Genomic DNA, 18,460 nt, shown 5'->3' on the forward strand with positions numbered 1-18,460 from the left:
GGTAATAACACTCTGGGATTATAGCCCCCTCTTCTGCTTAGAAAGTTCAGCTATTTTATCATCCAGTTCATGTGACTATGCACGGGAATAAAACTTAATGCATGATTGCTCTGGGAAGTTTAAGATAACCCCTTTATCATTTGGTAGACATGCTGGGGCATTAATAGTATTTTAATTTTTTGATGTATTGTCTTTAGTCAAACCATAAGCTGTGCAGACACCAATATACTCCATAGTGATTTATCTTGATTTCCATCACTTGCTTTTCCCCCATCAACGCATGTTGGATTAAGAGGAAATAGATTTAAATTATAGCAGGTCAGTGGCTGCTGGATAGATGTTGGCTAGAAAAATGTTATGTGAGGACACCAAGGCCTCTTCATCCTTGTGGACACGAAATCATGTACCCACCATGTCTGAGCTGGGTTGCAGACAGTCCTGTTTGGAAGAGGAGAATAGTCATTGTACTCTGCGGAGTCTGTTGGCTGTGCTAGCCAACAGGTTGGAAAGTCTGGAGGCTTCTGTCCTCACAAACTTGCTGTGACGGAAATGACCGAAGTTTCTAGAATGAAAGAGGCCGCAGCTTGGCAGCTTGTGGGCTAAATCCAGCTGCAGAAGTGTTTAACTAGAAGTATTTAAATTTTTTTGGATCAGTTCTTGATATTTAAAAATGAGAATGTTTCTCATGAAAATTTGGATTTCATAAAAATTTTAGGAGCTGGTAACCGGGTCTAGCATTCTTGCACGGCAACAGGCAGCTGAAACTGAACAGGGGGTGCCCTTTGTAACGGGGCTTGGGCACTTCAGTTTGCTACAGCTTCCACTGCTCCCAGTGGTCATACATCACTTGAGTGACCGACCTGCTTCACTCATTTATATGACCAGTTGAGTTCTGTGACACTGGGTTGGTTTGGCCTTGTCGTCTTATGATGCTGAAGACCTGATTTCATTTGAAATTTTCCCCTCCTGGTGGACAAGATTCCTCCTTTGATTGACTGGGTTCCCAGCTATATCTAGTTGCTTTGGTAGGTAATCTTAACATGCATTTCTACTCGTCCTTTATGCTATATTGCAAACTCCAAAGATATAATCACACTAATATTTATGTGTTTAAGTGTGTGTATGTTAAACACGTAAAGGGGTGTTTATCTATACAGATATATGTATACTTCCATTTGGGCAAAAGTTAATTTGGTTCCACAGACAGACACAGAGTGTTGGCGGCTTGGAGAAAAGCGTAACAATTTGCTAAAACCTGTATAATTCTGACTTATAATATTACAAAGACAGTGAACTTTTAAGTTATTGCTTTTTCATTACAGAATAAAGATCTCATTCTGTTGCAAAACTTTTATACAGAATGAGTAACCATTTCCTATTCAAGTAATAGCGATCGGAATCAGAAGTTCCTTACACAACAGTAGATGCCTGAAGATATTTTTGAAGATGTGATTTCACTGTATTCAAAAACTTATGCAGGAAACTGGGAGCGATGTAATTTTTCAAAAGTACAAGAAAATCAGCACCCCAACTGCTTAATGTTCAGGAGGGTTTCTCAAGGGCTCTATAAAGCTCAGCTTTGTGGCGAGTTCACACCCACCTTTAGGATTCCCATTCTACTTATGCAGCCTTGTTTCTGAACACAAAGCTTGTATTAAAAAACAGTAAAAGAGGATTAAAAGCAGTGTTGGTTTTTAACATTCAGAATTCACAGAGGATCTCATATTTTTCAGTTAAATGATCCATTTTGTGTTACTGCTGCAGAGTCACATTCACATGGCAGTCTAATTTCAGGCACTTTTAAAACATGTTCATCTGGAATAAAAAGTCTGCATGAGCCACTTCCACATAATTCAAAATGAGTGTTGAGTGATTCTAGTCCCCCAATAGACAGGAAATCGCCACCTGGTACTCAATTAGCTTTCTCCATCATAACACGATGGTGACTGCAAAGCTTAGACATCTTTGAGGTGTCCTTCTAGCTTTAGCACAAAGATGTGAATCATAAAAATCCAAACTACTTAGTTTCTACCTAAAAAATACAAAAAGGTGAAATACACTAAATGTATTATACCGATAGTTTCAGCTACTATCAAAATAAATAACATGATCTGACCCAATGGTTTGACTGAGCTCTTGGATGAAATCTGATGGAATGTCAAATGTGGAGACTCCCTCCTAGGGACTAGCTACTGGTAGGCAACAGTATCTCAACGTCCTTGCCATTGGCTACGACAGCATTAGAAGAGCAGCTGCTGGCCAGGTCTTCTGTGGTGGTCAAAGAGGATGCCTGGGGATGAGGTTTGGTCAGTGGAGTAGTGGCAGCAGATGGAGAAGGAGTGAGGCCAGGTTTTTTGGGTGGGATGGGTGGAGGGTTTCCTCTCTCAGCTCTGGGGATGGTAGGGGACTTGATCCCTGGAGACAGGGGGCTCAGAGGACTAGACACTTTCCCTGGAGTAGGTGAATGGCTGGTATCACCTCGTGGGCTGGCAGTGTTGGCCAGATTTCGATAGTCTGTGCCAAAGGGAGAGCTGTTGGGAGACACGGGCTTGATTGGTCCTTGTTGGCTAGTGAATCTGGAGAGCACCTGGGTGACTGTGTTTCGGGCCAGCTGCTTGGCGGCAGAGTTGTCTATGAGGGTTGGGGATAGATCCCTGGATGGAGGGCTCTGTAGACCACTAGCTTGTTGGTCCTGATCTGCTTGGGACTGAAATTTGTGCCGAGCTGCATGGAACCGCTGGTTGATCCCTACTTGGTAGGATGACTGGTAGCCAGGGCTGCTAGCTGATGACCCCAATAAGCGCTTAGTTAGTACTGGTGAAGAGCAAGGAGAGGATGTGAGAGAGGAAGAGGCAGTGCTGCTGGGAGACAGTGAGCTCCCACTGGAAGGGAGGTGACCAGGCGCTGGGACTGGAGTCTCTATTCCCACAGGACACCCACCATTCTCTACTGCTTTCTCTTGGGCCAATCCCACAGGCTTCTCTCGTGGAGGCGCTTGGTTTTCTACGCTGCTGCCTGTAATCAGCTCCTTGGTAGTTTGCATTTCTGGGTCAAAATGTCCATTGGTTTTTGCATAATAAGAGTAAGCCGGAGTGGTGGGACCCGGCAACCCTGTGGCTGTTACCTTGGCCGTGCTGCTCCCATGGGTTCTTTCTGCCTGAAAACTCTCCGTTTGGCAAAATACGGACACTAGCACGGGTGGCTCAGTTGCCGTGCCTTTAGACAGGGTTACTGGTTTCTTCACTTGCTCGCTGGGGCTACTTTGCTGGTGCAAAGCCTCTAGATCCTTCACTATCTTCTTCAAACTCTCCATCTCTTCTTTCAGAGTTCTGGTCCGGTTCTCTTCTCGGTTCAGCTTTGCTCTCAGTTGTTCCCTTTCAATGTCAAACTCAGACAGCTGCTTCTCCACCTGGGCCTCTGTCTGCAAGCCCCGCTTCCTCTCAGCAGCCAGCTCTTCCTCCAGCTTGCTCACCCGGCTCTTCTCCTTCTCTAGTTTCAGGCTCAGCTCTCCCGCCTTGTGGCCCTCCTCGGCGGCCTTGTTGGTGGCCTTCTTGCACTCGCGCACCAGCATGGAGGAGAGCTGCTTGTGGCGGGAGCGCTCCTCTTCCAGCTGACTGGACAGCTTCTTCTGCTCTTTTTCAAACTTTTTCACTTGGGACTTTTCAAATTCCAACTACAAAAGAATGCCACCACACATATTAGAGTAAGGAAACAAAGAGATACTGAAAAACTGTTATCAAGTAGAGTGTATCAAGCTAGCTGTTCTCTGGCACATGGGATTACCATGTATGCCATGTGCTTACATCAAATATTTACGTATCAGAACACCTAACAAAAATGTACACACTACGACTTAATCTTTCTTTGATGGTTTAGGAGGCACTTCTAGTTCTTATTGTCTCAGGGTTATTAGTGGGAATCTGAATCATCATTGTGCTTTATGTTATGGGAAGTTCAGGGGATTAGAGCCAATCAAAACAGCAGAAAGCCATATCAACCAGATTTTGTGATGAATGCTGCTGAAAACTTTTAAAGCTTCAGTAATAATTCTTTCTGGTCTTAAAAACAAACAAACGTAAGTAGTTGCATTTGACTCATTCTTCTTATACAAATGCCATCTGCTTTAATCATCATCCCAACCCTATTTAAGGCAGAGTGAGAGGGAAAGGGTTGAAGGAAGCCTTTTAGTCAGTGTTTTTCAAACTCTGAGACTCATTCATGGACGACAAAACCATTTAGTGAGCCGTGATCAGAAATAAAAAAAAATGAAATAGAAGCGAAAATATCAATGTGTATTATAAGCAGTAAGGGTTATGTATGATTTCATGAGATTTTTGTTTCACACATATGTATATATGTGTATATATACTGGGTTGTGATGTAAAATGTATTTCTTACTAGGAGTCCTAAGTCAAAAAAAGTTGGAGAGTTCAAAGTTAGTGTTCCCCAAAGTGTGTTCTATGGAACAACAGTCCCATAGTGAATGATCTATGTTAAAAGATTTTAAGAAAACATAAATTTGCTAAACACAGAATACCCTATCTTGTTCTTGAAGACTCACAGCGTGCTTCTGCATACTAAAGGGTCTAACAAATGGAAGTTAGAAACCTCTTTAACTTTAATCCAGTAATTCCCAGACTTATTTGTTGCTTTTTTGAGCAACACCAATTTACACTCTGCAGAATAATCTTCAAGAAATGCTACTCTAGGCAAATGCTGCTCTGAGCCCCTCCACCTTAGTTACCTGTTGAGTCAGCCGCTCTCTCTCCTTCTCCAGCATGTAGGTGACATCATCTCCTTCAGCTGTGTCCTGTGCATGCCTTTGCCTTTCTTCCTCAAGGTCTAGGATTACCTTTAAGGAATTAAAAAAAAAATCATTTTCAGATATCAAGGAGTCACACTTAGAATACAATTAAATACTAAGTGTCCTTCTAAGCACCCAAGATCATTCCATAGATAAATAAATAAGTAAATCCCAGTCAGGGCCATCAAGGAGCACACTGTCTAGAAGGGTGAAAGATATGCAAGCTATGTGCTAGGAAACAATACAGTACATACTTATCCGAGGTAACACGAAGTGGCATGTAAATAGAAGAGAGCAACTCATTAGCTGTAGGGGCTGAGAAGGTTTCAGAGAATTAATAAAAGTTTGGTGGGACTAGGGGACAGGTGTAGGTGATGAAGCAAGGCAGGACCATGGAAAGCTGAAAGCCGAGGCTCTCCCTTGATGTTCAAATCACTGGAGGTATCAGAGAGTGAAGCCTAAAATTAAACATTTCAAACAGGTGACATCCTAACTGTGCCTTGCTTAATTAATATATGCATTTTGTGTACAGTAGATAAGAGGTGAAAAGACTCTCTTGACTTTATCCTGCGTATGAAAAGGCTCTATTATTGAGATCTTAAGTGGAGATTTTTCACAAGGCTTTTTAATTAACCTGCCTACCCCATTCCACTTATTCTTGTGCCAAGGGATTAAGCCCAATTTTAAGAACACAAATTTAAAGGGACATTTCCCCACATAACCCTGCCTACAACTGCATAATATTCCAATGGCTATGGATTTCTCCGTAGCTTCTGCTCATGCTTCAGAGGTGCCTTGGCCTAGACCCCCCTAGGCCAGGGCACTGTCATCCCAATGGCCATTTCCTATTGTTTCTCCTCACTAACAACTGTTATTAAAGGAGAGAAAACTTTCTGGGACTCCTTTTTAAATACAAAAAATGAAAACATTTTGGTGTATTTCCTTTTGGTTAAAAAAAAAGAAAACTTTTGCAACTTAATAGGAAGAACAGCTTTTGGCTAAAGGTGGTAGATCATCTCCTCTCCCTTCGGAGAGCTGTCTAAAATGACAGAAATGGGATGAAAAGAATAAAAACCCACAAAGTCAAAAAGAGAGACTTTGGCAGACAAGAAATTTTAATAACATTCTGAAGAAAGAAAGTGGCTGGAGGAGTGGTAACTACTTTGGTATGGGGGAGGAAGCTGCTTTGCGCTGCAGGACCCCAAGGACATATGGAACCTGCAGGTGGCAGACACTGCACCGGAGAGGTGAGATGTAGGAGAGAAGACAAGGGCACTGGCTCCAAGTTTGTATTTTCAGAAGAGTTATTCGTCCCCGCAACCTGATTCCTGTACACAGAATGCTCAGCCAGGCATCTACTGCCCGGGAATACACCAGATGTTTATCCTCTGAAGAAAGAGAATGTGACAGGCTCCAGATCTAGTAATAACAGATATGACAGAGAATGAGGGTGAGGAAAGGGTATTATGTTTGTTTTGGGAAGATGGCAGGAGTGAAGGGAGGTGGGGTGTAAGATAATGAAATCCACATCTATAATAAAAGAAATATGTGTCTAAAATTGATAAAGCAAGAGAGAGCAGTATATCAGTTAGAAATACGGAAGTTAGCTGCCAAAATAAACAGTTAAAAGAAAAAAGTGGTTGTCTCTAATCTTGAGGAGGAGAGAGAATGGGAAGGGGTGGACTAGGAAACCCTATTTTTTGTAATAAGCAGAGTAACCACGTAATTGACTGTTCAAACCACTAACATGTCTGAGAGCCAAAGCGGGTATTGTTAACAACTATGCCAAGGCAACAGGCTTAAACTGGAATTCTCTCAGGCAAACTGGGACTATATGCACCCTAATTATAAGCCTCTAGTTTGATGTCTAACAAACTCAGTATTCTACTTTGATAAAACACTTAGGATCAGATAGGCAGCTGTTTTAAACTACTTAATACTTTCTTACATTGAAATACAGTGTTAGGGAATTTTGAATTTTTTAACTCTTCCTCTCCCCAATCACCTAGAACCATAAATTATCCCAACACTACACCTTCAATGGGCATGACAGCCAGCCAGCCAGCCCTTCAGTACAACTCAGTTACTTCATGTATGAAATAGAAAACAGGCCTGCCTATCAAACAAGGATGTTGGGAAGATTTTCTTATAATATTATGTAAAAGCCCCCAAATTTAGGCAACTACCTCAAACTCATTGACACCTTTTAAATTGGGGCATAAATGTCTTCAGATTACTTCAGTCTAGTCCAGAGGTTAAACTTTTCTGGGTCTTGGAGAACTCTGAGAATTCAAGTAAGGATATGGGAAAAAAAATTCATTTTCTACAAAATGCATAAACTTTTGGCATTCTGTATATTTTCTGGGGGATCACGGAACATCTGAGACCCATTCGTGGTTAAGAACTCCCACTCTGGCCTTTTGTTTGGACTCTCTGAAGGGAAAGAAAAATCATGGGCAAGACCTAAGCCCTTAAGCACTTTGTCAGGTGCATTTTAAGCAGATGGCTCTCTAAAGCGGGTAACCATAAAAGTAAACGAAGGTCCATCAAACTGCAGCTGCTAACCCAATTTTTTCAGAATAAAATGCTTCCTACTAAATGCACTGATGTCCCCCCTTGTTGATATAAATCTAAACCAATAGTTCTTAAAAATGCAGACTCTAGCCAAGCATTTTTTCCAGGCCAAATCTGAGCCATAAATGATAAGTCGGGGAATGAAATCACAAGCACTAGAAGAATTCCAAGGAGATGAGGTAGAGGAAAGCACAGGTTTGCCTTCCTATCTCAGGGGCTGTAAGACCTAGAAAACACACACACACACACACACACACACACACACACACACACACACACAAACAGACACACAGACACACACACTTTCCTAACAGGGTAGAACAGCTTTAAGGTAAACAACCCTAGGAACTGTTTATGGTTTCATGAGAAGTAAAATGCAATGAAACTCAAAACTAGAAATAAATGAAGATAATCTATTGGCTTGTATGTTTATAGTCAGGTAAATTCTCTAATTCTCTCTCTCTCTCTCTCTCTCTCTCTCTCTGATATAGCATTCCCCAAATACCTGTTAATCTTTCTATTTATCACTTAAGTAAGCAAACAGGGAACACTCCGTTCAGCTACAAGGCTTGGTCAAGCCCCAGTTTGTTGCCAAAGTTTGGATGACCAAGAGTTGAAAAAACATACCAAGTGTTTTGGAGTGTCATATCAAGAAGAAATGCCATCTGAAATAATGCGTCTGGCACACTGCCTAAATTTAACATTGGGAATAACCTGCATTTTCAATCTCCAGGCTCTTAGGTAAGCTCAGGGGCTTTTTTACACCTGTGAGACCTCCCAGTTAAGTTACTGTGAGAGCTGGCAGCAGACAAGAAAGTGTCAGGCATTTCAGGAGTTTGCAGGCGCATGTCAGCGGTGAACCCACCTTGCGGTGCCTGCTCTCAGCAGCAGCCAGCTGCGACAGCATGCGCTCCTGCATGTTCTTGCACTGCTTCATCACCACCTTAAGGATCGAGAGCGGGTTTGTGCAGACTGGCTGCTTCTCGCCATCGTTCTTCTCCTTCAGTGTTTCAAAGTCTCTCTGGAGTGCCATTAAAGGATCACTGATGTTATATTTTCCATAGCGTTCTTCAATGAAAGTATCTCTGTGTTGGGCCTGGGAAAGAAGGGAAAATAAGCATCTTGCTTTCAAATACTGCTGAGGAGGGGATCTGTTAGTAGTTAGACATCAAAGGTAGTGGTGTGAGTATGAAGTAACCTTTTGACTACAAATCAGACAGGGTCATCTAAGTATAGAAACAACAGCAGAAAAGTGGCATAGCATATTAATGGGAACAAATACTTATGTAAAGCTAAGTACCAGTTAGACATTGATCTAAGTGTTTAGGTTCAGGTTATTTAAATTTTACAACCCTATAATGTAGTGCTATCATCTCCATTTTGCAGATGAGAAAATTACTATGGAGAGGTCAAGTGACTTGTTTCAGGTTACTCATATAGCAAGCTGTCAGAATTGGGATTTAAACCCAGGCAGCCTGGCTCTAGAGTCTGTGACCTTAACCACCACACTTACTGCCTCAGCTTAGGAATGCTTCTATTACCAACAGGTATATCTTATCTTTTCTGTGCTATGGCATTTACATTTCTAAAATACGGTAAGCATAATACCTTTAAGAGTTTATATGTTTAGAGACCTAACCAGGTGGCTGTAGATAAATAAAGGACGCTAAAGATATTTTTACATTATAATCGAGGACTGTTTGTGATTTGTCCGCATAGAACTTCACTCAATTTTTGGCCGGTCAAGAGGGTGGAGGCACTCACCACTAGAGGTGCAGACAAAGTCCTTCTACCTGCTGCCAATTCCACCCCCCTCTTCTAACCTCTGTTCAGCTGCCTTCCATCCTCCTTTCTGTCCCCTTCAGGGCTTGGTGAGCTTTGGGGATGAAAGGGAACTTGAGCAGGGAATGTGGGCTGGTGCTTGGAGTCTGGCCTATGGCTTCGGGCCTGAGTGCCAAGTCAGGTCGAATTATCAGGAAGGGAGTGAAAGGAGATTCTTAGGCTTCCCTCTTATACCTGCTAGGAAAGACTTGAAGTACTATTTCATATAAGCATCATATATTATGCACAGGTGAACAGAGTGAAATTAACAATTACTTTACTAAACAGACATTTAAATGTTTCCTGAGACATTTTACAAAAAAAAAAAATGAAGTGTTAATAGAGGGTTGAGGAAACTTCCTCAAAAATCATAGCAAAGTACTATATAATTTAAGCTTTCAAATGAAATCTAGTTATGAAAACTGTTATTTCTCAATTTTTTAAAATTACTTCATCAGGAGCTACCACCACCCACAAATGGGAACCCATTTGAAAAGAAAAATACACAATTCAGTGACCATGCTTAAAAAAACAAAAACCCTCAAGAAAATAAAGCAAACATGGGGTTTTTCTGACATGTTTCAGTGCTGAAAATTTGATGCCTCCTTCTTCATTAGAGACTGTCCAAGTTCAAGACTCAGGAATTAGCCTTGTGTTACAAATTTGTGTTGGTATCAGTTGGCAGATGTTCAAAGCAGAGTTAGAAGCGCTGGTGGTTTTACTTCTGGCTGGACTACAACTGTCGTAAGTGATGACATCATTGGAGTATTTGGATAACATTTGTATACTAAATATTTGAAGAGTGAAATTTGTTTGTTCCTTTAAGTTACTGATAACCATCCTCCTAACCTTATTACAAGTGTGCGTGTGTGTGCGGGTGTGCACATGTGAGCATGTGAATTGAAAGGGGGAGGGATTTGAAAGACAGAATCCTATTTTTCTTCAGGTCCAAATTAAAGGGAAATTTTCAGTACAATTTCAAAATAATCTTGTCTATTTAGGATAGAGGAAGACAAGACCAATTCCAAAATTGGCTATTTTTATTATTGTTTTTTAAGAATCATGGCAAGAATAGACAAAAAAAGCTAATTTTTAGTTACATATTTAAAAGCATTAATGTCAAAGAATATGGGACTCATCAATGTTTTCTTTTCATTAAGAACATGTTTCTTTAAGTTCAGGTATAAAAACATGAGACTGATAACCCAGGATTCACTGGAAGTATCTATTTGTAGCTATTAATGTCCTAAGGCAAATCCATGTTTAGAAAAACACAAAGGAAGCAAGAGAAAAAAAAAAAACTCTTTAAGAAGTTGAAATTCCACTTTTCTGTCACATCTTTTATTCATGATTACTGTTTCTTTATGATTAGCTATGGAAAAGAAACAATTATTGGTACTAAAATTGGTTTAGTAGGGCAAAAAGGAAAAAGTGAACCTGAGTATTTTTATGACCTTTTCCTTTTCAGAACACCATGGAGAAAGTGGGATGGGAGAGCAGAGCTGGGAGTACAATTCATGATCTTGATGATGCTAAGAAGTTGCATCTGCTAAGAAGCCCTCTCTCTCAGGTTTGAGTATATAGTTAACTAATCCTTAAAAATATGACTTTTTAAAACCCACACTGTTATTATCCTGTAGAATTAATAAGCATCACAGAGTTACAAGTAGTGGATGAGGAGCTTCTCTGGTGGTCTCAGACTTCTCTGAGAATAGTTGTTAAGCTGTTTTCTCTTGAAGTATTTCAAAGTTAATTCCATAATTACTTGCATAGTAATTACAAGTTATACAAAATTGGTAGCTTCACACATAAATGAAAAGAATCTGCGGAATAATCTAAAAAAGGCTCCTTGTCACAAAACAATTCTTTTAAGTACATTCTAATATGGGACCCGAATATGGGAAAAGTGAATTCTGTATTTATTATACCAAACACTGGATTGGAAAATGGGAGACGGAATATAGAATCTTCCATCCAACTTAATGCTTCAGTCAGGTGAATTGTATGTATTACACATTTAACAGCACAAATAATAACAACAATAACCAAAAATAGATGTTAAGATTTGACAAATGAAAAAAGCTTTAGTGGAGGTGTGCATTGGTTATCTATTCCTGCGTAACAAATTACTCCCAAATTTAAATGCTTAGTAAACATTTTTTATCTCATACAGTTTCTGAGGGTCAGGAATCTGGGAGGGGCTGAGGGCTGAGCTGGGTGCTTCTGGCTCAGTGTCTCATGAGGTTGCAGTCAAGCTGCTGGCCAAGGATGCAGCCATCTGAAGGCATGACTAGGGCTGGAGGATCCATTTACAAGCTTAGTCGTTGGGTTAGGCCTTGGTTCCTTGCATGTACTGGCTTCCAACAGAGCAAGTGATGTTAGAGAGTGAGAGACAGACATACATAGACACATCCAGATGGAAGTCCCACTGTCTTGTAACCTAATCTCAGAAGTGACTTACCATCATTTCTGGTGTATTCTAGCAATCACACAGACCAACCCTGGTAAATGTGGGTTGGGGGGACTACTTAAGGGTGTGAATATCAGGAGGGAGGACCACTGGGGGCCATCGCAGAGGCTGGTTATCAACGTGAATGACTAGACATGCTATCACTACCGTTTATGTTTCAGGTCAAAATTTAGAGGCTAAGTACCTATACTAAAAACTATCAAGACTGAGTTTTAATATTTTAATGAAATTTCAGCTATTTTATAAGAACTTTAAAATGATCTGGATTTCACTTTGGAGAGGAGTTCAGGAGTACAGCTAAAATCAATCAATTTCTTGCAATTTCATTATTTTTACTTCAATGACCACATATATTTTAACTGAACAGAAATTCCTACATTGTCAGAAAACAATGATCTTTATTTCAGACAACAGTAAAGTAACTGGCTGGTTAGACAGATTCAATGACAGAAGATATTACTATAGCAGACAAAACATACTAGTCATCCATTACTCATTTATTTTTACTGTTACAGGCTGAATGAAACACACCACTACTGAAAGCTTAAAATAAAACCACATAATATCCTTGGATATGCCATGTTTGCTCTCCAAAAATTTCAGCTTTGCTATGATAAACTACAAAAAGAAATATGAAGCAATCACCATCTCTCTATAATAAATAAATAATTTATTTATTATAATAAATAACATATATGTATATATCATATATACATAAGAGTTCAATATTATAAGTAGATAATAGTATATATATATATATATATATATATATATATATATATATAGACTGCATTGGGTCTTCGTTGCTGTGTGTGGGCTTTCTGTAGTTGCAGAAAGCGGGGGCTACTCTTCATTGTGGTGCACAGCCTTCTCATTGCAGTGGCTTCACTTGTTGCAGAACACAGGCTCTGGTGCCCGGGCTTCAGTAGTTGTGGTGCGTGGGCTCGGTAGTTGTGACGCACGGGCTTAGTTGCTCCGCGGCATGTGGGATCTTCCCGGACCAGGGATCGAACCTGTGTCCCCTGCATTGGCAGGTGGATTCTTAACCACTGTGCCACCAGGGAAGTCCCGATAATGGTATAAATTATATACATATTTCAATCTTAAAATAGGAAATCAATCTCTTTATTCTTTGGATGATAATCACCAACATGAAAAGTGGTTCCAAATGTAAAGGTGAAGAATTATGGCCCATTTAAATGGGGGCTTATATTTAAGTACAAGGTTTTATTTTCAAGACTCAGGCTGATACCAGAACTGTATTAAGATACGCAATTTTGCCATTTATTGCCAATTCTGAAGTGATACTTATAAAAGTAAACAGCAATATAAACATTATGCCTTTAAAAATATCTGAATACTTCTATGTCAGGGATCAGAAAGACAAAAAACGTGATTCCAAAATGGTTTTTATTAATGTTACCAAAAGCATGTTAAAAGGAATCCTTTTTACACACAATTTGAATCTATTAATCTTCAAATCATTTATACTCTGGAGTCCCTAATAAACTATAAATAGCTGCCTGAACAACTGGAAATAAAGCAACCATTCTGGATAAAGATGATAACAACACTACAAGTATAACCTTTGTTCTGGAGGTTCCTTTTCACTTGCTGAAAGAAAACCAGATTTTACTGTTTGATAATATTGATAAAAGAGGATTTAGCCTCATTGGAATTAAACTAATTTCTGGAAAATGGCACAAAATTTATCATGGGAGCAAAAAGAGAAAATTTTAATCATTTAAAAAATATGTCTAATATATTACTGAAAACCGAGTGCTCCTTCCACTTAACCATAAATGCTGTATTCTCAAATCTGGTCTTTTCTATGTTTATTTTCTTTAATACTTTTGGGCCCTAGAGTCTAACAGAACTGGGATTATATCCTGTCACGACTACTTTCTGTATTACCTTTAGTAACAACCTTAACTTCTCTGTGCCTCAGATTCCTCATCTGTATAATGAGGGTAACAATCTACCTATAGGTTTGTTATAAAAATTAAATTAAGTAATGTAAAATGCTTCCTATAGTACCTGACACAAAGTAAATACTATAAATATGAATTAATTTTTTCAATAACCAAATTTAGAATATAGATTTTCCTGTTTTAGAGCCAATGACTTAAACTCAACCCCACAGACTTAAGATTCTGTAAAATTGGATCAGGCTAGTAAATTTCCATTAAAAGCAAAACGAAATTCACCAATCCCAGATAACTCAGAAGTAACACATCACTAAAAATGTATCAGGAACCTGGATAACCAATAACATTCTATTTACTTAGCAATCAATCCTGAACTGGCATGTGACATATTATATAATGTGGTCAATTGATACTTATCTCTTGCATTGTTATTAAACACTTCTCACTTTTCTGTCTTTTCTTTCAACCTACTTAGATTGCAAGCGATCTGAAGGAAAAAGCACTTATACATCTTTCTTCTTCCTATATCCTATATTTTGCCTTAAATCCAAGACATGTAACAGATATTTATTTTCCAGCCTCTTTCCTGATGTCTTAGCCTCTCCTTACTCTCATCATTTTAGTGAGGTCAATATTTTATTTTGCTGTTAGTAAAATCTAGGATTTACTTAGTATAATTACTTAAGGTAATATCGATATATATATTTAGCAAACTGACTTTGAAGCAGATGAGCTTCAAAGATTCCCCTTGTATTTTTAATAAAACGTTCATCATCCTGGTAAAAAAAAAAAAAAAGATTCCCCTTGGGGTCAGTTTGCAACCACAGATATTTATAAAAGCAATTATTTACATAAGTTCAGAGGATCATGTTACAATATTATTTGACTACAGTGTAATAAATTCTTTTGAAGACTAAAAATGGTAAGTTTAGTACAAATAGCTACAAGTGTAGTACTTCTAGCTAGTAGACTGCTTTTTGATAGAATAAGAATATGGGTAAACAGAACAATGTAGCTGCTTCAACATTCAGATTTGAGAGAGTCCTGAGAAAACTCTTAATGAAATTGAAAGAGGTGTGTTGAGTTTTTTTGGTCTTTGTTCTGTTTTATTATTTTAGTCTATGTATGTGATTGAAACAAGTTACATATACATTCTGGACTGGGTCTAAATAAAAAACTTTTTGAGGTGGGGAAGAAAATGTGTAAGGGATTCTATAAGACCTGAACAGATTAATGCTCTGAATATAAATTAAGAATTTGAAAGTATAATTTTTTTTTTTTTTTGAGAAAGAGCACACTTTATTGGGAAGAGAGCAGTGCACGTGACCAACATATGAAGAGAGCCAGATGGGCGTCCTACACATCATGCTCAAAAGGTACTCAGGATGCTGTGCTAATGAAGATCAGCCGGAACATGGACTCCTGGGAAACTTCCCCAACCTCACACCTCTGAGGGATTGACACACTTCCAACCTTTTCCTGGAAGGCAACTGTGGTCCACTAGAGATACAGTCCCTCAGGGGTGCCTTGTTTTTTATAAAGAACATTTTCTTTAAACTTTTTGAAGTCTTCATTTGTTACTTTTATCCTACGTTCTCTCAAGGCCATCAGACCAGCTTCCGTACAGATTGCCTTGATGTTGGCATCAGAGAGGAGAGGTCATCTTTAGCCATGATCAAGTCGTCCAGGGTTAGTGTCATCCTGCTCCTGTGGATGTGAGAGATGCGCTTCTTCGTCTTTTCATCCGGCAAGGGGAACTCGATCTTCCTGTCAACGCGGCCTGGTCTGATAAGTGCTGGGTCTAAAGTCTCTATTTGGTTTGTGGCCATGATAACTTTCACGTCTCCCCTTGAATCAAACCCATCCAACTGGTTCAACAGCTCCAACACTGTTTGCTGAATTTCTCTCTCACCACCAGAATTTGAGTCATACCTTTCCGACCCCACAGCATCAATTTCATCAATAAACACGATGCATGGTGCGTGTTCTTCAGCAACTCAAAGCAGTTCCTGAAAAAGTCTGGGCCCATCGCCTAGATACTTCTAAATAAGTTCAGAGCCAACCACTCTCAAGAAAGTGGCCGAGTTTTGGTTTACTACTGCTTTGGCTAGGAAGGTTTTACCTGTGCCAGGTGGACCATACAGAATGACCCCCTTAGGGGGCTTTATACCCATCTCTTCATAATATTTAGGATGAGTGAGTGGAAGTTCCACAGATTCCTTAATTTCCTGGATTTGGTTGTCCAATGCTCCAATATCAGCATAGGTCTCCTGGGGGGCCTTTTCCACTTTCATCACTGTGATCAAGGGATCCGTGTCATCCATCAGCACCCCTATCACAGCATGCACCTGTGGCTGAGCAGAACCGAGCAGCCCGGTTCCAGCAGATGCTTGTCTACAAATGAAAGAATGCTGACCTAGTGTTCTGAGCCCACAGACGTAGACACGATGGCATGATTGTCATCAATGATCTCTTCCAAGGTTCCTATCGACATTGGGGTGCCCCTCAGATCACCCACCTTTGATCTTTCCTCCTCTTGCTTTTCTTCTAAAGGCCTCATTTGTTCCTGATTTCTAAGGAATTCTTCTTCCATGAGAAGACAGTCTTTAATTCTCTCTAACTTAAATAATTTTAACCAGCACTGAGTGTGAGGTGTCACCAGGGGCAGTATGCTGGCAGCATCTGGTCCCTTTGTTTTCTTCTTCTTTTGGCCCACTCTAGCTGGTATAGGAGATTCATAATTCTTTTTCTTATCCTTATCATCCTTCTTTCCACCTCCAGGACCATGACCACCACTTTGACTTTGACGCATCTTGCTTCGGCCACTCGAGCCGCTGCTGCCAGAAGTCGAAAGTATAATTTTTAATGCTGCATTAGATCTTAATTGCTTTTATTCAGGGGACCATACATCTCTTAAAATATAATGAGAGGGAGGACCGTCAAGATGGAGGAGTAAGACGTGGAGATCAATTTGCTCCCCACAAATACATCAAAAATACATCTATATGTGGAACAACTCCTACAGAACACCTACAGAACACTGGCAGAAGACATTCAACTTCCCAAAAGTCAAGAAACTCCCCATGTACCTGGCTGTGTGGCTGATAGGGTCCTGGTGCTCGGGCTGGGTGTCAGGCCTAAGCCTCTGAGTGGGAGAGCCAAGTTCAGGGCACTGGACCACCACAGACCTCCTGGCCCCATGTAATATCAATCAGCGAGAGCTCTCCCAGAGATCTAAATCTCAATGCTAAGACCCAGCTCCATTCGATGACCAGCAAGCTCCAGTGCTGGACACCCCATGCCAAACAAATAGCAAGAAAGAAACACAACCCCACCCATTAGCAGAGAGGCTGCCTAAAATCATACTAAGTTCGCAGACACACCAAAACACACCACCATATGTAGTCCTGCTCACCAGAAAGACAAGATCCAGCCTCATCCACCAGAACACAGGCACCAGTCCCCTCCATCACGAAGCCTATGGAACCCACTGAACCAACCTTACCCACTGGGGGGCAGACACCAAAAACAACGGGAACTACGAACCTGCAGCATGTGAAAAGGCGACCCCCCAAAAGTAAGTTAATCAAAATGAGAAGACAGAGAAATATGCAGCAGATGAAGGAGCAAGGTAAAAACCCACCAGACCAAACAAATGAAGAGGAAATAGGCAGTCTACCTGAAAAAGAACTCAGAGTAATGACAGTAAAGATGATCCAAAATCTTGGAAATAGAATGGAGAAAATATAAGAAACGTTTAACAAGAACCTAGAAGAACTAAAGAGCAAACAAACAATGATGCAAAACACAATAAATGAAATTTAAAATTCTATAGGAGGAATCAATAGCAGAATAACTGAGGCAGAAGAATGGATAAGTGACCTGGAAGATAATATAGTGGAAAAAACTACCACAGAGCAGAATAAAAAAAAAATAATGATAAGAATTAAGGACAGTCTCAGAGACCTCTGGGACAACATTAAATGCATGAACATTCGAATTATAGGGGTCCCAGAAGGAGAAGAGAAAAACAAAGGGACTGAGAAAATATTTGAAGAGATTATAGTTGAAAACTTCCCTAACATGGGAAAGGAAATAGTCAGTCAAGTCCAGGAAGCACAGAGAGTCCCATACAGGATAAATCCAAGGAGAAACACGCCAAGGCACATATTAATCAAACTATCAAAAAATAAATACAAAGTAAAAATATTAAAAGCAGCAAAGGTAAAGCAACAAAATAACATAAAAGGGAATCCCCATAAGGTTAACAGCTGATCTTTCAGCAGAAACTCTGCAAGCCAGAAGGGAGTGGCAGGACATATTTAAAGGGATGAAAGGGAAAAAACTACAACCAAGACTACTCTACCCAGCAAGGATCTCAATGAGATTCAACAGAGAAACTAAAACCTTTACAGAGAAGCAAAAGCTGAGAGAATTCAGGACCACTAAACCAGCTTTACAACAAATGCTAAAGGAACTTCTCTAGGCAGGAAACATAAGAGAAGTAAAAGACCTAAAATAACAAACCCAAAACAAGAAAATGGTAATAGGAACATACACAGCGATAACTACCTTAAATGTAAATGGATTAAATGCTCCAACCAGAAGACAAAGACTGGCTGAATGGATACAAAAACAAGACCCGTATATATGCCATCTACAAGAGATCCACTTCAGACCTGGGGACACATACAGACTGAAAGTGAGGGGATAAAAAAAACATATTACATGCAATGGAAATCAAAAGAAAGCTGGAGCAGCAATTCTCACATCAGACAAAATAGACTTTAAAATAAAGACTATTACAAGAGACAAGGACACTACATAATGATCATGGGATCAATCCAAGAAGAAAATATAACA

General features: G+C 39.8%; 1 protein-coding gene, 1 long non-coding RNA gene and 1 pseudogene across 8 annotated transcripts in view; 1 reads left to right on the forward strand and 2 right to left on the reverse strand.

Moving 5' to 3' along the window:
* Positions 1 to 1,730: 1,730 nt before the first annotated feature.
* CTTNBP2NL (CTTNBP2 N-terminal like) overlaps positions 1,731 to 18,460 on the reverse strand; it is a 64,152-nt gene continuing 47,422 nt past the window's right edge. For all 5 annotated transcript variants that reach the window (XM_024119611.1, XM_024119613.2, XM_055084378.1 and 2 more), the window contains 3 exons: positions 8,244 to 8,474; positions 4,745 to 4,852; positions 1,731 to 3,673 (listed from right to left, as the gene is read on the reverse strand). In XM_024119611.1, the coding sequence (XP_023975379.1) occupies positions 2,186 to 3,673; positions 4,745 to 4,852; positions 8,244 to 8,474 (1,827 nt within the window). In that variant the 3' untranslated portion in view covers positions 1,731 to 2,185. The remainder of the gene's footprint in view (positions 3,674 to 4,744; positions 4,853 to 8,243; positions 8,475 to 18,460) is intronic.
* On the forward strand, positions 6,239 to 14,972 carry LOC114486204 (uncharacterized). Of its 3 annotated transcripts, none has more exons than XR_008617160.1 (4): positions 6,239 to 8,119; positions 9,785 to 9,943; positions 10,668 to 10,769; positions 14,889 to 14,972. It is a non-coding gene; the product is annotated as an uncharacterized lncRNA (long non-coding RNA). The 3 variants fall into 3 exon arrangements; XR_003679540.2 differs by having other exon boundaries at positions 14,885 to 14,964; XR_003679541.2 differs by having other exon boundaries at positions 9,817 to 9,943; positions 14,885 to 14,964.
* Positions 15,098 to 16,409, reverse strand: LOC114486203 (26S proteasome regulatory subunit 4-like; annotated as a pseudogene).

This window comes from Physeter macrocephalus, chromosome 4 (genome assembly GCF_002837175.3).
Source record: "Physeter macrocephalus isolate SW-GA chromosome 4, ASM283717v5, whole genome shotgun sequence".
Lineage (NCBI taxonomy): Eukaryota > Metazoa > Chordata > Mammalia > Artiodactyla > Physeteridae > Physeter > Physeter macrocephalus.